Source organism: Balearica regulorum, chromosome 1 (assembly GCF_011004875.1).
Source record: "Balearica regulorum gibbericeps isolate bBalReg1 chromosome 1, bBalReg1.pri, whole genome shotgun sequence".
Taxonomy (NCBI): Eukaryota; Metazoa; Chordata; class Aves; order Gruiformes; family Gruidae; genus Balearica; species Balearica regulorum.
The window spans coordinates 161379384-161403570 of NC_046184.1; the positions used below are offsets into that span (position 1 = coordinate 161379384).

The 24187-nt window shown below is 34.6% G+C and overlaps 1 protein-coding gene and 1 long non-coding RNA gene across 3 annotated transcripts in view; both read left to right on the forward strand.

The window, feature by feature from the left end:
* Positions 1-24187, forward strand: part of LOC142599687 (uncharacterized) — a 374377-nt gene that overhangs the window by 264960 nt on the left and 85230 nt on the right. The gene's annotated exons all lie outside the window — the stretch shown is intronic.
* The window catches only part of UGGT2 (UDP-glucose glycoprotein glucosyltransferase 2), a 93469-nt gene that overhangs the window by 14012 nt on the left and 55270 nt on the right, over positions 1-24187 (forward strand). For both annotated transcript variants that reach the window (XM_075741331.1, XM_075741332.1), the window contains exons 5-13: positions 1235-1409; positions 3402-3498; positions 4556-4640; positions 7526-7626; positions 10511-10610; positions 15138-15198; positions 18842-18933; positions 20407-20557; positions 21548-21667. In XM_075741331.1, the coding sequence (XP_075597446.1) occupies positions 1235-1409; positions 3402-3498; positions 4556-4640; positions 7526-7626; positions 10511-10610; positions 15138-15198; positions 18842-18933; positions 20407-20557; positions 21548-21667 (982 nt within the window). The remainder of the gene's footprint in view (positions 1-1234; positions 1410-3401; positions 3499-4555; positions 4641-7525; positions 7627-10510; positions 10611-15137; positions 15199-18841; positions 18934-20406; positions 20558-21547; positions 21668-24187) is intronic.

The following is a 24187-nucleotide window of genomic DNA, read 5'->3' on the forward strand; positions in this document are numbered from 1 at the left end:
GGGTAAATCTGGATCTGTTCTTCAATGGAGCTTACTCATTTCAGGAGTTGTTTCAGACTCCCTGATGACACCTACTTTGTCTGCCCTGTCCTATGATGTGAGTGGGAAAGCTTGCCTGATATTTCTGTGACATGTGGCTGCATGCACCCAAGTTAATTCTGAAACCAGGCCCCTCCTTTTATCTCTGTCTTACAAATGTGGTCTTTGATTGCATACCTACCAGGCTTACACAGGATGTTGATGTTAAGGCCCTGAGTAACCTAATACAAACTGGCCCTGCTTTGAGTGAGGGTTTGGAGCAGATGACCTCCAAAGGTCCTTTACAGTGTAAGTAATTCTGTGATTTTATATTGAAGATATTCCTAAGCTTTGTATCACAGAAACTGTGGGGTGTGGAGTTCTGCTTACACTTTCCCAGTATGACTTTTCAATGAGCATCTACTACACGCATTTCTGTAGTGCATGTTGGATTAGAGTTTCTCAGCTTGCCTTGGAGAGGTTTGGAGGGAGTTTACGAGTCTTTCAAGTGTGACTATGCAAAGGCAACTTTGAAAAAGAAGTGTACTGATCGATAATTAGCACATTGAGTATATTACTCAAGCATATCCCCTGTTACTTTTCCATCTTTCCAAGGACTTATGCAAAAGATGTTTGTAGTCATCTAAGAAATCATTGCAGGTATAGAAAGTGTAACTTTGCTACAGTCATGGCCTTCAATAAGGAGGGTAGGTAGGCAATCAAAATTTGCAAAATTAGCTAAACTAACAAAGCTTGATGGTGTAAGAGAAGCATAACCCCAGCATATTAGCTTTCTCAAACTTCACTGACTGTCCCTCTGATACTGTTACTGATTGATCTGTACATCTCTAGCCATGTAATGCATCATTTAAATTAAAAGGTTCAAACTGTAACTGATTGTTGCATAAAATCTCAATGCTGTGCTCTTTGTTTGCTCTTTGTGTTGTTATTTGATTAAATTATATTAAAATTATTTATAGTTGATGCTGATTTTTCAGTTTCTTAGGCTTTACTTTGAAACTGTGTTCTAAGTTCTTTTGTGAGCAATCATGATTATTTTGTGATGATTTTAACATGGCTTGTATACTTTCAGCATATAAGCCCTTAGTAGTTTTTCAACTATGAAGTAGAAAAACTGCCAGTGTTTTTATTTATTTTCTGAATATATAATATTTTCTGAATATAAAATGTCACAATTATTTGTTTTTAAAACCAGACCCAGGCCATATCTTTTTAAGGGAGATCATAAATTCCCAACTCTCAAGGAGGACGGCCCAGTGGTTGTTCTTTATGCAGAAATGGGTACAAAAGACTTTGTTAAATTCCACAAGATTTTATCTGAGAAGGCACAAAAGGAGGAAATTGTTTATGTTCTCCGGCATTATGTTCAGGTACGCAATTCAAATTAACATTGATTCAGTAAACTGTTAGTATTCTGTTTTTATTTTGTTTGCTTTTTGACGAAACACATTTTCTACATTTATTTTTGCATTTGCCTAAATCATGTGCAATATATATTCTAATTTTAAAACTTTCTAGATTAAATTATTCACCTAATACAAACTTTGAAGCTGGGAAAGCATGATAATATTGTCTAATCCTGCATGCAAGCACTGTTAGCATCACTGATTGATCCTGAAATACCTCTTTTTTGGTTATATGTCTGGTTTTTGTATGTTGTACAAAGGTCTTGGGTGAATCTTGGTGCAGCAGACTGCACATATTAGTAACAAGGATTAGAAAAATGGGAAGTAGAATAGAAAATCAAGCTGAAAAATAATTATAATTTTACATATTCTTAGTATAATCTCATATGTTCATTGTAGTACAGCAGCATGGGTTATCACAGTCAACGTCATTGGCCAGTTTTTCAACACTTACATTCCACAGTGTCAGTATTTTAAACATAATGTTTCCAAATGCTTTTTTTTTAACTTACTCTTCTCCCTGAAACAAAACAAGACAAATACCAGCACATGGAAGTATATTGTCCCCAGTTTGGGTTATTGGAATTTTTTTGTAATTTCTGTTCAGAGTACAGCTCTTAAGTAGTCCAGCTAATATAGGACTAATCTGATGAAGTGAGAGGTTGCTGTGATTTATGCAGACCAGGCATTTCAGGAAGATGAAATCCATAGTTTGTGGATGACCAAGTTGTTTGCTCACAGTAATGAAATAGAAAATTTGAGGAAACCAATCTTAAATTCTAAGCTGTGTGGGATGTAGTTTTTACTGAACTTTCTTTTCCTTTATGCACTTTTTTTTCAGTTAAAAGCCTACAGTCTTCTTGCTCTGACCAACTCATGCACTACGGTCCCCCCAAATACCTGTTGTCCTCCTCCCTGCACAATTTCTGTCTTCAGACTGCTCTTCCCTTTTCCTTCTTCCTCACAACCTCCATTTTTACTCTTTGGTTCCCACTAAGACAGATTTTTCCCTCCTTTTTTACATTAAATGCCAGAAGAGGGAGCATTCAGAGCAGAAGAGGTATGGTCTTTCTGCTGTCTTTTTTTTTTTTTTTGCCAGTATCACCAAGACTGCTTAGAGACTGCAGTGCTGTCTGCATTGAGATTTGCTTAGAGGACCAGCAGAGAAAACCCCCAGCCCTGTTGGATTTTCAGTTGTGGGCTGAAGGGTTCTCAATACAGAATGTTTCTTAGAAATTGTAAGCTAAAGCCAAAAAGCTTTCAAGTTCTGTGCATGTTCAAATTACATTTTGGAAAGGGGATTTTCATACATTTTGGGCAAATTAGGGCATGTTTTCAGAAATATGTATGCTCTGAGTAATTACACTGTTGAATGTCAAACTTCCACTCCAAAGTTAGAAATGCTTGTTGTTTGTTTTTAATAAGTGGCAACTTGTTTTTGGCAGTGATACTTTAATATGTTTTCTTATCCTCCTTGCAGAAAGTGATTATCTCTTTCATCAAAACGTTTTGAAGGAATGAGCCTGATGCATAAATAAATAATTTCCTCCTAATGTGCTGAAATCTGGCAAAATTACAAAGAAATTTAAAACAGCTTAAAATGTGACCAGTAATTGTATAGGGTGCTATCAGCTCAGTCTGTGGTAGTCCTTTCTATAATATTATTTGAAGTTACTCCAGTTTTGACAGCCTTTCTGTGGTCTGCAGGAGATAAAGGAAGTCCTTATTTTCTGTTACACACCTTCTCGATGGGCTATCAATATGCCTTACATGACTTTTGTATTTTGTTTAGTGTAGTGTTTTGTATTTTGAATCATAAATTGAAAGATGAATTTAAGTTATGACTGTCATAAGATTTTAAAGTTACAGTATTAGATATTTTTAATCTCCTATAAATACATTTTTTAAGTTGTTTTTTTGTTGTTGTTGTTCTGTTGAAATAATATCATCAAACAGAAACCAGGTTCCAGAAAAATGTATTTATCTGGATATGGTGTAGAACTTGCAATAAAGAGCACAGAATATAAAGCAGTAGATGACACTCAGGTTAAAGGTAAGGTTTTTTTAATTCATTATGTCTTATTGGAGATACTATTAAAGTATGTTATAATCTTCAGTTATGAAGTCAGTAATGTTTTGAAGGTTATACTTAATTTCTTTTTATAGAACGAACTCTCAGCATTAGGAAATACATCAAAATATTTGCGAGTATTTCTTAACAGCTGTGCTTAGGATATAGTTCTTTATCTAATCTGTAATTATTGTTATCTGGAGCTCTACTTCAAAATGTAACTCATTCTTTCTCCTTTCAATAAGTATAAGAGTGTTTAACCTTTGTTGCTCAATTATTTTATGTTTGTTGGCATATCTAACATGCTAACTACCATAGTATCTACACATTAGTATTTCAGGGTTGTGGTTTTTTACTAAGTTTTTGTGGAAATACTTGCACAGCCTTCTGTAGGAAAGATGTGTTCTATCATAGAATTTGGTACCAGTGTACGTTACTACGTGTTGAAATGAAACACACATCACAGAAAGTAGTAGCTATAGCATTCGGACACAGAGAAATTACTTTGTGTAGAGATTTACAAGATTTAAAGAAAGTTAGTTAACTCTTCTTTGGTAAGATTAAGGTTTAACGGCCTTTCGGCCACTTCGAAAATAGTTTAATATTCTTTTAAGGGAAAGAAACTCATCTCTGACTTACATCAAATGTTAGCTGGAGATTCAAGCACTGTAAAGTCATCATGTTTTTCAAGCATAGATCTGGTCATAGTTGGCTGGTGAGAGTTATGCCTTACCACTTGTCAAACTGAGAAATGGCTATTTTGAGAAGCAAACTATTTAACCGTATCAATTTCATTTATATAAACAAATGTAACCATTGGATGAATGATATTTAAAAATTAATTTGAAAGTTGCTAATTTCTATAAAGTGATTCATTCTGATGCCAAAATATGAATGCATAAATATAAATCTAATTGAAAGTATGTCTGGGAATGACAATTTTCTGATTGTATGTTTCTGTCGACAGTTTTATAATTCATAAGAACATAATACATCAGGAACTTTCTTGTTTTATATTGTCTGTGTGCTGTGTGTTCAGGAGCAAATGATACAAAAGAAGAGGAAGATGATGATGATGAGGAGGAGGAAAGTGATGTCCAAGGATTTCTCTTTGGCAAATTAAAGTGAGTTGACATAAGTTATAATTAAAGTTCTGCATTAGTTTCTGAACATGAACCAAACCCAATTCTTTTACAGAAGTGAGATGTTGGAAATTACTTTATTTGTGACTGGTGAAAATTCTGATTAATTTTCGTTTTGGTGTATGTCTTGTGAGTGTAAAAATGCAACAGTTGTTTATTCTATCCATTTTACTGGATTTAGTTTTCTAATTTCTTTTAAACTGTTTTTAAAGTAAAAAGATCCCTCTGAGCAACAGTCAAAAAAACCTTAGATACAAACATGAAAACATGGTGTTCTACAGTAAATGGTTGCTGCTACTTCTGTTTTCAGATAATTAGAATCAAAACGTTGGTTTTCAAAATGCAAGTAGTAGCACAACAAATCCAAGGCCATGTGTTATAGTTACATAAGGTGTTTTCAAGCTAGGTAGGCATTCATTTCTTTGGGTTAAAGAGTGATATTTCTTGGAAGATACGCTGATTATAAATGTGTTCTTATTTTGGAGTTTGTGAATTTATGTTCTGTTCTGGCAGGAAGTCTTTTATCTCCAAGTTACAATCTGTTAGTTGAAGTGATTGATGAAATTGGATGCTACCTTATTGAGGGCTATGGGTTGCTTCTGGTCCTCTGTTGATGGATTCATTTCATGATTGCTGTCATCAGAAGTGCTTCCCTTTCCCTGTAACCGCTCCATGCAGTGAATCATAAATCTTGGCTTTTTCTTCAAGAAGAAACTCAAGAGTGTGGGTCTTCTCTAATGTCATTCTCTCTGTTGTTTTTAAAGAAAAAAGTAAACTTATTTGTAGATATTCTCAACAAACTGTAAGTCTTCTTAGAGTTTAGAGCTGCTAATGCTGTCTAAATTTCTGAGAGCCCACCCCCTTTCTGCCTTTTTTATAGTAAACACATTGAGATGAAAGTGCACCCAGATCTGTAGGCTTTCTCATTGTTTCTCCTACCTGTGGAGATCTTCTACAGCATGTAATATCAAATGCTTATGTCATATTTTCATCTGAGCTTTTTTTCTTCTTGGATTTTGCTAGATTTAGCTATACTTAGGTTCTTGATGTTGCACTGTGGCTAATTTGTGAAGCTGTCAGATAGTTACTCAGACTTCTTGACAGTGTTTCTAGGCTCTTAATTTTTTTTCCTCTCCTTTTCATACTGGAGACAAAAGAGATGCTTCAGTAATCTTTAAATTGTCCCTGAGTTATAGCCGTGTCAAAAGTTATACTTTTCTCAGCTGTGAAATATTTATAGATGTAAGCAGAAGACAAAATATCTTAGAAATACAACTATTTGGTAATTCAAATTAGTAGAATTCAATCCTATATCATAATACGTATCCAGAGAAGGGCAGCTTTTTTCACTTGGCTTTATGTGTGCTGAATTTTGTGCCCACGCTGAACTTAATGCGAGTGAACAAGAGAAATGAGGGACTAAGCATCAATACTAGATCTTGGTTGGGGCTTGCAGCTAGGTCTTATTTGTCAATTGTCTTTCACTCACAGAAGAATAAAGAGTCTGAGGAGAAAAAAAAACGTCATGAAGGTAAATTTGCAAAGAAGGCAGTAAAAGCAATACTTAAAAATTTCAAAACTAGTTAAAAGTTTGCTACATCATAGAGGGATTTCTAGGAGTACAAACTATATTTGTCATTTCTAAGCCTATGTTGCAAGTAAGAAAAAAAGGAATTTTCTGTCTTTGCATCCCTTTTTACCTGAGTATGCTTTTATTGAGGAACCTGGATTAATTTTTAATCCCAGAACAACAGTCTTCGTCAGTGATTTTTTCTTCTTTTTCTGTGAAGACAAACAGTTAATACCATCCAACAGCTAAAAAAATGAGGGCATGGAGTGATAGGACAAGGGGTGATGGCTTTAAGCTGAAGGAGGGTAGGTTCAGATTAGGTAATAGGAAGAAATTCTTCCCTGTGAGGGTGATGAGGCACGGGAACAGGTTGCCCAGAGAAGCTGTGGATGGCCTCTCCCTGGCAGTGTTCAAGGCCAGGTTGGATGGGGCTTTGGGCAACCTGGTCTAGTGGAGGATGTCCCTGCCCATGGCAGGGGGGTTGGAACTAAAGGATCTTTGAGGTCTCTTCTAACCCAAACCATTCTGTGATTCCTTGTGAAATTTCTTAATATCTAAAATAAAATACAAAATCGTACAGAACTTAAAAACAGACATCTAAAACACTAAGACTTTTAGCTACTTTTTGGTTCTTGTTCTATACTTCTAGTAGAAGAGTCTTTAGTGGTGATTCTTTGATGTTGGAGGGTGTCTTTTTGCAGGCTGAAGTCTTCGCCCTCAAAACTTCTTTGCCCAATTATGTTTTCAAAAAAGATAGCCAAGCTTTTGGGCACCATGCTGTTCTTCAGGTCTGACTAGTGATTTGTGTGCTCAGTAGCTTAATTTTTGTCAGTTATGTTAATTTTTAAAATATTTTCTCAATATTAGCTTGCTTATATCTTTTGTAGGTAACACAATGAACTCTGTGTCCATGAAGTTATAGTTAATCCACAGTACAGTTAGTATACAGTTAGTTATACATGATGCTATAATAAACTCACTATATAGTTAACTGTATTGTGTGTTAATACTATTTAATCTTTGAGTTCATTTATTCCATCAAAATTTATGTGACATGGTTTGAGACAGATCATTACAAAACAATTGAACTCCTCCTTGTAATTAATAGGTTTTTAGTCCTCAGAAATCACCTCTTATCACCCCAAATCCTCATTTTTGTTTCAAGAATGAATTAAAATTTGAATTCTTGTGTTTTACCCTAAAGATACAGCATAAACTGTGAGCAAGACTGTGGATTAAATTTGAAATTGATGGATGTCATTGATAATGCCTTTCTTTTAAAAATGTTTTATTGTAGACAGATGCATCCTGATCTGAAAAATAATTTGAAAGAGTTTAGAAAACATCTAATTGAAACTACTAACAACATGGAACCACTGAAAGTTTGGGAGCTACAGGGTATGTATTGCATTTTTCTGAATTAACACAGTACTTTGTTTAATTTTCCTTCATTGTGTGGATGTATCGATGTTATGATAAAAGCTTCTTTTAAAAAGAGACATGGTTTCATAAAAAGGCAGTATTATATCAAGTATTTAAAAAGAATGTATTGGTATCTTGTCCTAGTATTATATGCTAGAAATAAAAGGAACATTGAAGTCATTTTATAAGGTGGAGAATCATAACTAGCTTTACTGATTTTAAAGACAGAAATTATATTGCCCAGTTTTCCGCCTGATGTGTTATCTTGGATGCTAAATTTAGTTTCGGATTTTTTTTTTTAGGAATCAGACAAAAATATCATTTTGACATGACTATTGAGTCAGGACAAAATACAGGCTAAGACATTTTACTTTCTTTAATTTATAAATTCTAACTTTTATCAGTGTACTGGAGTTTACATTGATACATTTTTTAATATAACAACAAATGGAAGAACATGCTTTTAAAAGCTTTTCTGTGGTAAAGAAGTAGTTGATTTCTAAACAGCTTCTGTGCTGATGACCTGCAGGACATTCTACAGCTTGAATGGAGTTATAAATCACTCTAAAATAAGTCCCTAAAATGTCATTGCACTTAAGTTTAGGCAGCTAAATTTTGCCTGTTGCATTCTTCAGTTTTAGAGGACAACCTGATCAAAACTGATTTGCCTTTATTCTAGTGCAATGAAGAAGACTGAGCAATCATCTGAACTTCAGTTTCTTTTTGGGACCCTGACTGTTATGGAACTTGCTAGCAGTGTCCAGTCTGGAACTAGCTATTTGAGATAATTGTAGCTCACTTGCAGTCTTTTATCAATTAACTCACCTTCAGCTGCAGGATTTATGTTGGCCCAAAATTAAAAAAAAAAATCAAAAACCATTGCATTTCGGTTCTTCTGAGAAATCTACTGTGCAAATAATAAGAGAATTCTCTTTTTCGCTATTAAAATTATTTTTTTTACATGATTGAATACCACTCTGTTGCTGTTCAAGCAGCAGCAGCTGTGAAACTTTGACTCTCTTTAGTGTCTACCTTCAAAAGCGAGTACAAAGTCTCTATTTAGTTGTGGTCTTTTCTGCAATGTCATGGCTATATAAATAAAAAATTAAATTGGTGCTGCTCACCAAGCAAGTGGTTCACCCAGTGTTGAAATCAGTTAAGTGCTGGGATGCTGTTTTTTCAGTACCAGGAAGACTGGTACTGGCTTGTGATAAGGACATTCAGGGCCTTTTCAGCCCCCTCTCTGTATAGTGCAGTTGTTTTGATACTTTTACTCCTGACATGACTGAGTGTTTGCTCTAATTCATTCTTAATGACTAAATATAGTTGCAGAGTTAATGGCTCAGCTACTCTCTAATTTCCTTTAATTAGCTTCCAAGTAAAAAATTAACTAAATTTAACCAAAACTCCTTCAGCTATAGGGCATACTTCTATTTATAAATGACCCTAAACACCATTCAAGAGTTGTCTTATAAGAGCCTTTATGTTTTAGGTAAGTAATTAGGTTTACTATTCATATTGAAAAATGATGCACAGAGTACCAATGCGGTATTCCCTTTAATAACTCATTCTTTTATCTGTGTGAACGGCCTCTTGATCTCTAGTGCTTCATTAGCTTTCAAAGCATACTTTGAGATCTGCTTTAAGTTCAAGAGCATCTTTTCCTCAAGATGCCCTACACTTCTCTCTCAGCTGTGTTGGGGTACTGCAAGGGGAGGTCTGTAAGTGACAGTCCCTGGCCAGACATAACCAAGAAGGTAAAAGGACATGTCACTTTGGCTCAGTGGGATTTGAATATTCATACTCTAGCTGTGCAGCATAAAATGGAAATTATTAACAATTTATGAAGGATTTTAAGTGTATGTCCGAAGGGCACAGCAGGTAAGGCATCACTATCTGTAGTAACAGCAGCAATTGGATATTGCTTCACTTGATCACAGCTTATATGGCTGTTGAAAGGGATCTGAAACATTCTTTTTGAAAACAGTGATCTCTTTATGCTTTTTGTTAAACATATTAAGAAATACTGAATTAACATTCCACCTCTCAGATTCACCTTTTTTTTTCCAGCCAAGGTGTACCTTGTCAGACTAAACTAGGAGTGTGTGCCATTCACTTTTCTTCAGCCTTTTTTTTTTTTTTTTTCAATTCCTTATTGCTTCAGAAAGGTGGTGCAAAATTCTACTAAGCAGCATCCTTCTGTGCAGCACTTTTTACTATATGTGGCATCAGCTTTCCTCAAACTCACTAACCCTAAAAGCATAGAGAGAAAAATTATATCCCTTTGGAAATTGTGCTAGACACTTAGAAGAACTGAAATTTGACAGTAGATTGGCTTTTCTTTCATTAGTCTCCATTTCCTCTTCCTGTGAAACTGCTGCTGCTTTTGAAAATTGTACACCTTACATGCTCAATACAGCCTTCTACATTTAATATATCTATTCTCTGAAAATCTTGTGAAGTCCTGGAGCTGGAAAGATCTTACTCTTTACTGCAGTTATGGGTGTCTGTGGGTTGGTGTGTATCTAAGTTTGGGCATGATACCCTTGTGATACTGGCATAACACCACGTGATGAATTGTCTGGTTTTTTCAATGTGTTTTTATAAACTTAGAAATTATACATATAATGTGTATGCTCAAGATGGCTGAGCAGAATTCTGTAGGACTTTGGTATTTCCAACTTTTAAACTTTTAAGTGCCCATCTTTTTGACCTTAATAATATTACTTCATAATCTTTTACAATGTATAATTGAAACATAAAAAATGTTAATAGTGAGAGTGTCTATATGGAACAGTTGTCTTATTGTAGGCAACATTGATTAAGTGATATTTCCAGTGATTCTTTTTTTTTCCCCCAGATCTTAGTTTTCAAGCAGCTGCTCAAATTATGTCTACCCCTGTTTATGATGCCTTAAAGGTAATGAAAGACATAGCTCAGAACTTCCCAATAAGAGCCAGGTATGATACTTAAGCTTGTTTTTCAAATACTGTTTTTATGTTTGCATTTGAATTTAATAACAGCAATACAGATTTATATCCAAATCCTGCAGTCAGATATTCATGTTTTATAGCTTGCTAGATGGATTCCAGGCAATTTCATTGAGTAGAAAATAACTCCTGGGAGAGCTCATGATCGGTCTCTTAAATGTTTCCTGTGTGAAGCAGGAGATGCCATGAAGGCATCCTAATCCTTCAGGCACTTCTGGTTGAATACCTAGTCCTTCCAGTTTACACTGGAATCTTATTTTCCCAGGTGGAAAATTCTGTTGAACTAATAACAGATCTACTCACAGTAGGAAGAGGCAAAATTCTACCAATAAATTTCATAGGGGATCCACCCACATTGGTTCTAAGCACAACATTGCTGACAAGATTGGGCCCCAGCTACTGTATGTTAGTGTTCTTACTGGGAAAGATCTGTCTCCCATAACAAATTACTTAATGAAAGATCAATATAAGTGTTAAATAACTGAATAACATTTCCCTCTGTACTAATAATAAAAATTGCACTTCCTGTAAGCCAATTGAATTGTAATTGAGAAATGCTTTTCTTTATACTTAATAAGTTCTTTATGTAATCCTATTGGCAATATTTGCTTGAATTACTAAATTAAATATGATGCTAAATAGGATTCTTAACTCAGTGTGCTTTCACATTTTACAACTCTTGTTTAATTATCACAGTGTTTCATTGTCGTGTCTGATTTTCTGCTAGAGAAAATCTACACTGTAATGGAAAAACTACCTTTGTAACATCTTGTTTCAAGGAAGAAAAATAACTTTTTAAATGCCTGAAACATAATTATTATGAAATAGTAAGGTACAAGTTTACACTTAGCAACCAGAAAATGCAGCTTTCCATTAGAAGATAGTGGGAACATACATAATGTTGAACTGCAAGGCCAGTTCTGTTCTTTAAAGGACAGGAAAAAGTCAGTTTGAAGTATACTAGGTGACATTTAAATCATTGATTTAAAAAGTCATTAAATTGTTCCATCCTACTCCAGCTCCTGCTGTGTATTTGTAGCATTAGAGCACAATTTACCTATTCTTCAAACATTTTATGGGTAAAATTGTAAAGAGACTTTAGAATTAAAAGGGGAATTGCAGTGCCTGTCCTGTATGATTTATGCTAATCTAGCATGCTATTTTTAACATGAGAGACTACAAATATTTAAATAATTTAATTTTAGTAGGTCTGCATTGACAACAAACTTAAATCAAAGAGGCATTGTGTCAGAACAGTGCACAAAATATATTTCCTTAATAATCATGCTTAACCTGCTGAGTCAAAAATACTAGTTTGGGAAAAAAAAAACCCTAGAACAAACAGGAAATTAAAAGATACTGTGTAATCACTTTATATAGATAACTGACCGTTATAATAGTAGCATTTTAAAATTGTTTAAATTTCACACAGTTTAGATATGAAACAACCATTTTTTAAATTATGTAAATTTTGGTTTTAAAAGACTGAATAAACATTTTAGAACTATAGTTGTGAAAACAAAAAATAAATATTGTATGTTCCTTAAAAATTGAAGGGTTCCTTAGACGATGAAAAATTAATATGCTATTCCTCTGGAAGTTTCTTTCACTTTCTAGTTTATAACCTGCATTTTTGTGTCTCAGTATTTCCAGTTGAAAAGGTTAGTCTGAGGTAGATTTTACAAAATGTCATCAGATGTAGACAGTGTAACAACTGATACATGTCATGGCAACATTTTGATAATTCATTTTATAGGGTATTTTTCATCTTTGTTTTGTTGTATATGAGTCATAATTATCTGTTATTTAAGAATGCAATAGTAAGAATTATAATACCCTTATCATTCCTGAAGGTTAATGTTATGAACATGTGAAAACATTCCTTTTTTTGCCTTGATATGCAGTACTACATAGCTATGTGTTCTCCCAAGTAAGAATAAAGATGCATAAAATTATGTGATAGAAAATATTACAACCTTAAGGTCATACATACAAGAACATTCCTACATGATGTAGAATAATAAATAGTATCCATTTGCTTTCAGACAGTAAAGCGTTTCTCTTTAGTGAGTCCTTAGCACTTAGTATTTAGAAAAACATGCATAAGATTTTGTGAAGCTCTGAACAAATTGAACAAATGAATGAACTCAAAATGAACAGACATCTTTCACAGGTACTTCTACTCTTGTTACATCAAATTCCTTGGGTGTCCTCAAGGACTGACCATCACACTTTCTGCTTAAAATCTTGCTAGAATCCTCCATTGTCAAATGCCATGCGTAGACAAGGAGCTAGTTAACAATTCTTTAGTGTATATCTTTCTCATTACCAAAAAAAGCTGTCAGTAAAGCTTACCTTTTGCTGATAAGTATTTGACTTCCTTGCCAGCATTGGGCAGCTTTGTCTTCTCTTTTCCACCTTTTTGTTATTTTCACATTCATTTTTTATGTTTCTGCCTTACTACTCTATGCTATATGGAAAAATTTAGATTGTTCTTTTTATGTGTGCAGTTTTTATCACCTGTATATGCAGAATGAAGCATTGATTCTGAGAGCTGCAGGCCCTGCTACTATTTCTGTTGACTTTAGCAAGATAAAAATCAGAGCTTTTTTTTTCCTTAAAGTATTTTTTATTTCAGAACTCTCTAAAACTATTGCTATAAAGTCAGAATAATAGTTGTGGTAGTACTGCCACACATTAAATTTGCACCTTGCTATGGAGTCCTTAAGTAGCTGTTTCACTCATTAGTTAAGTAAATTCTCAGTAATAATTCCCATCAATTGCAGGTGCTCTTTTAATGAGAAAAGTTCTGTAGCATTCCTGAATTATGTCTGTTTCTGCTAGAAGGTTCCTTAAAGCAGTGTCCTACATAGTCAGCTTTTGAGACTTCAGACTTGATAGTGGTTTTTCCTAATCCTTCCCCATTTTTCCAAATTTAAATTTGGCTTCAGATAGTCTTTTCTTTGTACTTACAGTTTCTTTTATTATTTTTTAAAAAATCTTAATCAGCAATGTTTCTTTTTCAATATAAATATTTATAGTTTCTTGCCTTCTGTTCTATAATTTTTATTTCAAAACTAGCAAACACAGAAAGTAGTACAGTATAAGATATATTTACTCAGTATTGAACACACTTCCTGTATTCTTTATGTGCATAGAGAGTACTTAGCAATAAGATTATAAAAGCTTTATGAGAAAGAGTTTAGATTAGTTGAACAATAACAAGCATGTTATTATGCTCATCCTCCAATGACTACTGATAATAATGTATTTGAACCATGTTGACTGCTTTTTAATGCTGTCTTTGACATCACAGTTTGAGTTACATCATTTCGAGCCAAGGAAAGCCCACAAAATATGGGTTGGTATAAATAGACCTCCTTCTTGGTCCTCTATTGCCCTTTCATCACATAGTCCAGAAGGGATTCACAGTGACAAAAATAATCTGCCAGAATATTTAAGGGAGGGAGTGAATGGGAAAAGGGTATTTAGCTGTGATGAATTCTGTAATATTTATAAACAAAGCTTGGAAATCATATTGTTTGCACTTAACAAGTAGTTTCTTTGATTGCCTGGAAAGCTTGAATATTTGTTTAAAGTAAACTGATTTTATGTCTTATTTTTGACATATTGTGAAAAATGTGGAGTTTACTAGGAAGATCTATTCCAAATCAGTTTCTTTTTGCAGGGAGGTGAGGATTTATATTATTAAATAACTGTTTTATTATCCATAAGTATTGAAGTTGGCTTGGCAAGATCATTCTCAGTTTGTTTAGTTAATTTTCAGGTTTAAGATGATTCCAGATTTTCTTAAAGCCCCATACAGATTTGTATGTACAAATCATGTTTTGAAAAAAAAATTATGTAGGCAACTAGAATATTTATTTTGGCATTTATTGGGAGAATCAGATTTAGGTTAATGTGGTTTAGGGTTTCTTAAAACATGGAGACATTAATTTGCCTCTGGGAAAATTTGGTGATAATCATACGATACATTGTGGCAAAGTAAGTTAAAACAGTCTTCCACAACGTTCTTGAAAACTAAAAAGGACAAATCAATGGATTATCTTCTAAAGGTAGAATGACTAAACTAAAATTTTGACTGTCTGTGAACAATTAACATTTTCAAGGGTCTCAATCTGTAAATCTCTCTTGTAATCTCAGCTAATTTTAAAGTGGTCATTCTTTGCATATTTTCCTTGCCTTTGGCCAAAACATCAAGCTGTAGCTTGGCCACCTGTGCTGTAATGATGAGTAACATGGAGTTAGGAACAACTAGCATAAATTTGAAACGTGGGTTTACTAGAGTAACACAGAACAAAATATTTGTTTTGAAAATAAAATATTTATGACATTGCGTTACTCTTTAAGTCTTAATTACAGCATTCTTCAATTACAGTGCATTGGATATGGTATTAAAATAACATTTCACATTATTTAATGGTGGGGGTTTTTTAAATACAGTTGTTGAGTGATACCAATATTTTATTTTTACAGATCACTGACCCGGGTGCCTGTGGACAAGAAAATGCGAAATGAAATAGAAGAAAATCAGAAGGTTTGGTTTTGTTTCTTCAAGTGAATAATTGAGTTACTATCATATTACTGCTTTTAGAGATTTTTATTAGCATAGCAATTTTCACATGGTTTCTGTCTCTATCCAAGATGGCCACGCAGGTCTGGCAGATGTGTCCACTGGGACATCCGTTCCCTTCTGCCTGACCTGTACTTTCCAGTCCAGGATGCCTCATCCTGAAACAAATAACATTGGGTGTCTGTGTGGTTGGTCAGCTGAATCACTCCTATGATTCCGTGACTGTATTAAATAGATTAATTATAGGAGGATCTAAGGCACCTATGACACTAAGTTTAAATTTCTTACGACACCCTACCTGAGGCTGCAGGCCTTTAGACAGCTGAAAGCTAAAATCTGTTTGGGAAGTAGGGAAACTTCCTGAACACTGCAGCTAGAGCACAATAAATTGGCATGTGCGTTCTTGAACTGCAGTACATCCATCTAGCAGCAGGAGAGATGTGATCTCATGCTGTGAGTAACTGGATGATTCCCTCTCAAGATAATGAAAGTTGAGTAGGAAATGCAATGGGAGGAAATAAAGGTATTAGAAGTTGAAAGGCATGTGATGATTTAGGTGTAATGAATTGATACCTAAATAAGAAACAGGCAAAGAACTGCTATAGATAAAAAATAAAAATAAAAACTCATTAAATGCAATTCACAACTTCCAATGCAATAACTTGCTGACAGTTTAGCAAGAAAATACTGTATGAGTATTTTCAACATTAAATTCTACTCTTGGATGCCTAAATACTCCTTCCATCAAAGTTGTTAGGGCAAATGGATGCTCTTCTGAACAATCAAATGCCTAGCATCAAAATTGTATAACGAGTCTCAGCTCTGATTCAGGTCAGTTCTTTTCCTACTGCAGTACTGAAAGGTTTGAAAAACTTTTAGACTCCTATTTCAATACCCAGCGGCTGATAATTTTTTCATTGTTCTTGCATTCATTTTAGTATTAGGATTTTTAAGACAGACATCAGCCATTTGCAGTCTCTCTGTATCTCTGTTTACGTGAGTACCTGGGCTTATAGGAATGACCAGTAAGCTTTCAGTCATAGTAAGAGATCTCTTACCCAAAATGCTGATTTCAGTGCTTCAAGGCGAGGGCCTGTTCTAGCTGATCACACAAGTTCTGCGTAAGAGCCCTGAAGGATGCTGGTAAGATTTCTTGAGACTGGAATCCTCCTTATATTTCTTGTTCACTCCCTGCGTGGCATTAAGGGGTTTTTTTCTGCGATTATAGCACTTCATGGCACAGCTCTGGTCTTAAAACTGGAATCCAAGTTGGATTTGCTAACTATGGAAAAATTTCAGGTATACCTAGGACTTTGGGTGCTTCTCTGCCTGGTGCAGAGGAGTCTCCTTACTGTGTGCCTGGCTGTTTAATTTTGTCCCCTCTGCCCATTTTGGTTGTATTTCAGAATCAAACTCTTTTGTGTAGACAAAAGGATCACAAATTCTGTCAGCTGCAAGGGCTCTTGGCATTGTCAGATATTTGTGAATTTTGGCTGCTTATAAGGGATGTGTAGAATTAGACCTTGGGAGGGCGTGTAATTCGGTGTGAAGCTGTGGTAGGATAAATGTAAATGTCAAACGTGAGCTGCTACTTCTAGTTTCTGTTTTACTGGTTGCATGAGGTTTAACAAAGATAAATATGGAGTCGGGCACTCAGGCCGGAATAATCCAAAGCAGCAGTTAGTTATAAAGAAGTCCTTCTGTACCAAGTTTTGGGACGTACAAAAAAACCCCATTTCTGTAATTTAGATGAGTATAAGATTGGGAATAAAGTGAGTTTTATAAATTAGAAAAGTAATTGAAATAAATTATCTCTTTCTTTTTTTCCTTATACAACCGTAGAAAACTTACTGCCATGCATTTATGCTCTTCATTTTTGAAAGGCCCACTGACATCCATTTTATAGGTGCCTGCTAAAGTCTTCATGAAAGGTAATAAGTAACAATTAAAAAAAAAAAGGCCTTTCTAGTTATTTCTTTGCATTAGTGGGATGCAGTCCCCCGCAAATCCACTATATTTTTCCCATTATATCTGAGTTTGAATATATGTATTTAAATACTTTATAACAAAGAAGTCATTATTACTCTTTTGTAAATCTACATACAAAAAAAGCACTGAAAGCACTACAAAGTTCAGGTTACACCATTAGAATGAATTAAATATACCAATTTCAAAAGCTGTTTTTTAAGGTCAAGGACAGGTTTTGGACTTTCATAAAAAAATTTTTCTGTGTTAGGCTCAGGCTTATCACAGCTGTATTTTTCCCTCATGGAGAGCCCTGCCTTTCATATTGTGATCTTTCATATTGTGATCTGAAACATTACATGTTTCCATTCTGCTTTGGGTTGTGAAAATGTTTATATATATTAAGGAATATGGTACCTTTTCAATGAACGATATGCAGATCTGTTGGATTACAAGGAGCTTCAAGTAGACTGTTGTCTCATTATGTGGGGTTGCACTTAGAATGCCACAAACCAGTTAGCTTTGAGCTTACTTAGTTACCTGTGTGAAAGTAACCACACTACTTTAAAGGAATAATGTCACTCTTGGTGTTGTCCTGTTTTTTCTCTCATTTGTCCAGTGACAGGCTCATAAGTGCAGTAATATGCACAGCCTGAGCTGCTTGCTCTAAGTGTGCTTTTCTTCAAAGTGTGCTTTTTGTTCACACTTACTTTGTTCAGCACGTGGGAGCTAAATGGGAAAAAAATACCTTTCTCAGATTGCTTTTTTTCTGCCTATTTTTGGTGCTTTCCATTCCTCTGCGGGGAATTAAGACAGATCTGGAAATCTGACTGCTCCTCATGGGGTGAGTTGGAATAAACTACTGCTGTTGCTCCTGTTACTTATCTTGCTACAGCCACTGTAGATTGAACAGTGTGGTGCCTCACAGCGCTCTGAAATAAAATGATAAGGCATACCTTACTCCCTAAACACTTCCTTCCTCTTGTATTTGTTTATTGTGGATTTTTTTTCTTCTTTGCAAAGCAAGGATATGCTATCCCTTTCTGATTTATTTTTCCCCAAGGCCCTTTTGTTAGATGAGACTGTGTGTTTCTAGTCTGTCTTTCCTACCACCCCCTAACAATTGCGACTGTGCGGGGTTTTTTTTGGAATTGTGAACGATTTTAAGCTACTGAGAAGCTAGTTTCAAGTGGAGGTCTGAAGGACACATGTAGGGTCTCCCTTTGATCTGCACTTGGAAGTGAATGGATATGTAGCAGGAATATGCTGGGTGTAATTTTTCAAGAACTTATGAGCCGTATTTCTGTAGTTGTGAATTCTCCCTTTCTGTTGTCAGACACTAGGAGTATGTTCTTGTCTATACCTAGTACAGGTAGGGACACTCAAGGTTGTTTTGGGAGGATTATCAATTATTTTCATTTGTGTTTGTATTAAGCATTGAAAGCATGTTAAGTAGCACTCATAAAAGTATGCTGTCAGTATTTTTACCAACGACACTTGGCTAAAAGAAGAAACTACATGGCAGAGATTTGATGTATCTGTTGTGTAGAATTACTTACAGTTTTATGTGTTTATATATCTGTATGCATATGTTAGTGTTGTCATATACCTAAATAAGTTAGCAGTACTTTTTATTTTTAAGCATTTTCATGAAATACTTGGAATCCAACCTGGAGAAGCACGTTTATTTCTAAATGGCCTTCAGATTGACCTGGATTTTCATGATCCATTTAGGTAAGATGGTATATTCTATTTGAAAATTATAGAATTACGAATAATATGTGAGGAGTTGTGCTCATGGTGATAAAATAATCTCATCTGTTGCATTTTGGGGGCCAGGAAGTGCTGCAATAAAGGGAATACTGGTTTTCAGTGGTTTTACTTTGAATATGAACATTGTATAAGTAGTTAAAACCAGGATTTGCTCTTGGAATATGTTTTATAATTTGCTTCTAATTTTACAACTCCACATGTAAAATTAATTAGGAAATGGAAGGAATCCAATGTGTATGTATAAAAAGGTGGAAAAGGCACTTAAAATGTAAGTTAAATGCTTTCACATCCCTGTTTCTTAAAAATTACCAAAAAATTGCAGGCATTAAATTTAGATACGTAACACCTTGGGTTATTTTTGGCATGCTTATGAGTCTGTGTCTGGCCACCTTTTATAAGAAGTTCTGTTAATGCAGAACTAACCTACTTTTTGGTATAAGAAATCTTTTTCCAGTTTGTGTAATTATAGTATAATTATTTTTTAGGTGACTTGCCTCTTTTATGCAAGCACTCATAAACTGTAAACATTTTCCCTTGCATTCTTCTGTATGTTGTCAACAGCAGGGCAGACATGATTACTTCAAAATCATCTTTGGTGACCTGCAAACTGTCAGTAAATTTACTTATGTTAAGGCTCAGGGGTTTTTTTTAATTTTCCTATGATTTTTCAGAGTCTACAATTTTTTATTTTCTATTTTTTTAACTGAAAATGTCTTCTTTTCTCCTTGATGGAGATTCTTAAGCTTTCATGGGTTTAGCATTTATACTTGCAATTTGTACTTAATTTTGTTCTTAGCCAGAGTTTCGAGATGGAGTCACTTGTATCTTTTTTGATAATGATGCAAATATTAATAGCGCTTTCTAATGATAGTGCTAGGTTTAATTTCAATATAATTTAGAAGAAACTTTTCAGAATAGAGATAGCTCAAAATGAAGAAAGATAGAAATAAAGGCATTTGGCAAATCTTGCATGCTGTGTTGTAGCAGGCGAGGACTTCAGGTTTGTTTCCATTCTCATATTGAATTTTGAGATTGCAACAAATGTTACAGAGTCCTGTTGGGTCTTCTGGGAAAGAGTTTTCTTGAAGAGGAGTGGCTATGTGTTTCCTCCACACTGTTTTGAGGGTCTGCTGTGATGCAGATTTAGGGCTTGTCTGTGTCTCCATCACTTGCTGCCTGGTTTTCTACACACTTGCAAAGCTTCCTGTTATTTGTATGAAATGAAATGTTATAATGCTATTTTGAAATAATTTGAAGACGTACAAGTGTAGTGTTAATAATTGATTTTATTTTAAATATTTGACTGCAGAAGAATATAAAAATGATTTTTAATACTAAAAATAATCTTTGTGTTAAGTCTTTGAAATATTTTTTCTTTTTATGTCATGACAAGAGTTCTGTGTAGACATTACGCATTTTTTCTTCCCGAAAAAGTATCTTAGAGACTCTTAAACTGGAAGGAAAAGTCATGCATGGCCTTCATGAACTTGGAATCAAAGAGGAGATCCTGAGCAAATTTATGAGGTTGCATATACATCCTACAGATGACAGTTATGCACTAGATATTCGGCACTCTTCGATAATAGTGAGTAATTAAACATGTATTTAAATGTTACATATTTGATGCTATGTATAAGACAGTCTATCTTTTTTGTAGTATAATTAAAATACTAGGCATAAAACTGGATATCAATAAGCAGTGTAAAATATTTAGGAAGGTGGTATTAGCAATGATTTGGTCTAGCCTATACCTTATTAAAATTTTAAGATGTAGGATATTTAAAAGAAAAGAGGGACGTGTCTAAGAGTGGTTGCACACTCAAAGCTGTAGAATTTGACTTCACAGCAATTAGTCTAGGTACGTAATATCCTTGTATTATGCAAGACTGCTAAATGTACTTTAAAGATATGATAATTGAATTGTGAAGAATATAAATATTTTGTTTCTAATTGTGCAATGACTTTTGCTTTTTTTTTCTCCTTCTTTTTCAAAGTTTATGCAGTTTTCATTACAAAGGTTATATGCCAGTGAAAAAGGCAATAAAATACTAATTTTCTTCACTTAAAAAAAACATATTTCACTCTTCTGTTTGCCAAGTATAGACAAGCTTGCACAGACAACAGTAGAAGAACAAATTGGCCATATATTAATTACTTAGTTATTTTGATATACATAAAATGCTGCTGTGGGTTATAGATAAATACTGTATTTGTTTTACAAGGTGGTTATGCTGTGTTACATACATATCTGTGTGATATGTTGTTATGACCTTTGTATTGTGAAAGTAGTTTGCACAGTTGGAAAAAATGCTTGTATTCACATCCTGATACAGAGTACAAAGGGTCTTTTTCCTTTTCCATCTATTACTAGTTTTATTATGTATTGCAAATAAAAAACCCGAACAGTTTGATTGAAAAGGAAAAAAAATATTAATTTTAGAAGCTATTGTCTGTTACTATTTCAACAAGATGATAAAACATTTTACTCTTTCCAGGCTTTCCACGTGTTTTAAAATAGCTTTATTTATAGATACATATTTTACTCAGTGGTTAATCCGTGGCTTTTTTGTTGTAGTGGGTTAATAATATAGAACAAGATCACAGCTATAGCACATGGCCTGCAAGCTATCAGGAACTGCTGAAGCCCACATTTCCTGGAGTTATACAACAGATTAGACGCAATCTATATAATTTGGTAAGTTTAGAGAACTTTATTTATTTTTTTGCATAGTTTGTGTATTAATATGTGGACAGACAATTTATTGAAAAACACACATGCTGTATTCATTGTTAACATAGGTTAGAATTTCATGTTTTCTATGTGAGTCTCCTAATAGTAGTGAAAATCTTTTTGTTTAGTGAGTCATATGTGATTATCGGTCTGATTTCCAGAAGTGGTGTTTCCGTCTTTTATCTGTTGACTGTAACAGATCTGGTTTTGGTGAAGCTTAATTACAATGAAATGTTCCCAGAATTATAAATAAAGTTAAATTTTACATTCTACAAAAAAGACCTTCTTGGTAACCTGGACTTTCTTTCTAATCAGGATGTAAATACATATGTCTCATTACATTTTTCTGTATATTTGACCATATAACAAAAGACAGTGGACATATCCAGGACTATGTCATCAAATTAAATTCTTCAAAATGTGTAGGAGTGAGGGGGCATAGGTGAACTTGACATGGAGATGATACAACTGTAGTTCATGAGCTCATTGATCATAACAGCTGAGTATTCTTTATAACAAGAAGAAACTATTTTTACAGCTGATCAGGACAGTTACCTTGTTAATGTCAAACTCAATTAATTGAGATAGTCTTTATTTTAGATCCTGCCATAAAAAGCAGTATTTTTAATTCCCATGTCTTTCTTGGTTTTCAGGCTTTGTAAGCAAGCTGTTACTCTCTGTTTATATTAGGCAACTGACTGTATTATAAAGTAGCCTCTTGATTTATTGAAATCCTTCATAGAGTCACCATGATGTTTGGTGAATTAGCACCACTGCTAAGATTCAGAGACAAAAGACAAAGATGGAAATTTTGCACCAGCAGGCCACCAACGTTTAGAGGAAAGAAGGAATTATTTTAGAAAATGCTGCCAGTTTCATGGAAGAGTCACTACTAGCTTAGGTTTCCTTTTCAAGCAATGAGATTTCTTTTATATGTCACTGAAGACATATTTGGCCAGTTGGAGATGTGAAATAATGTAAGATCTTCTTCCACTGCCTTGATATATACTTCAGGAAATGAAAGGAATACATAGGATTAGCACTGAAGAATACAGGAAGCAAGTTATTCCAACCCTGTAAGGAAAAATATCTCGTGAAATTCTTCTGATTTATGGGATAACCTAATAGCACTCTTTAACCTTTCTGCCCAGGAATTGAAGTAAGTAAAGTTCTAAATGCAATATGGTTACAGTTTTGCAGAGGAATGCAAACTTTTATATCTTTTTGAATAAAACAGAAAATAAATCGTGAGCTACTCCCACATGGTGAATAAAGCACCACTGAGCTTATTTGTAATTTTTGATGAATGCTAGCATCCAGTGAGTATTTATCTGGGAAAACTGTGAAATATAATTTGCTTAAAAACAGCACAAAATTAATACTAATCTGCAGAATGGAGGGAAGCTCTGATGGTGCAGCTGTAGTTTCAGCTCCCTTGTACAACATGGTAATCCTTTGACCTACATGCACAAACTTTTTGACCTACATGCACTAACTTTTTTCCCAGATGGCATTTTCTGTGTTCACTGGAAAGAACAGTTTCTACTCACTGAATGAACAAATACTCAGTATTTCATTTTATCCTCCCCATATAATTCACAGTTTTCTGCCCCCTATACTATACAATACCAGACTTGGTCACAGTTTTCTTGGGAGTTTTTCTGTTCCTTTCCATGCTACATATAGGTAATTCACCGCTATCAATGAATTTTCTTCATAGTACACTACTGAGAGAAGGCAGTGATAACTGTCCTTGTTTTAGAGATGATGAACTGAGGTACAGAAAGATTTAAGTTATAAAGCACACTAATTATGAATGTCTTATAGCCTAATTTTTCCTCTGTACGTAACATTCTGTATCACTTAGTAAGTTAAGGAAACACTTATTGGTGATTTAAATTGAAATTTAAATTATAATGCTAATTGTATGAATCATAGAATGGTTTGGGTTGGAAACGACCTTCAAAGATCATCTAGTTCCAACTCCCCCTTCCATGGACAGGGATATCTTTCAATATATCAGGTTTCTCAAAGCCCCATCCAACCTGACCTTGAACATTTCCAATGATGGGGCATCTACAACTTCTCTGGGTAACCTGTTCCCCTATGACACCTGTGGTGTCTCACCACCCTCATTTCTTCATATCCAATAAAAATCTACCCTCTTTTAGTTTAAAACTGTTCCCCCTTGTCCTGTCACTACTGCATCAGTACTGCTGGTAAAAAGCCTCTCTCCATCTTTCTTATAAGCCCCTTTATGTATTGGAAGGCTGCAATAAGGTCTCCCTGGAGCCTTCTCTTCTCCAGGCTGAACAACCCCAACTCTCTCAGCCTGTCCTCATAGGAGAGGTGCTCCAGCCCTCTGATCATTTTTATGGCTCTCTCTGAACCTGCTCTAACAGCTCCATGTCTTTCTTGTACTGAGGACCCCAGAGCTGGACGCAGTACTCCAGGTGGAGTCTCATCAGAGCAGAGTAGAGGGGG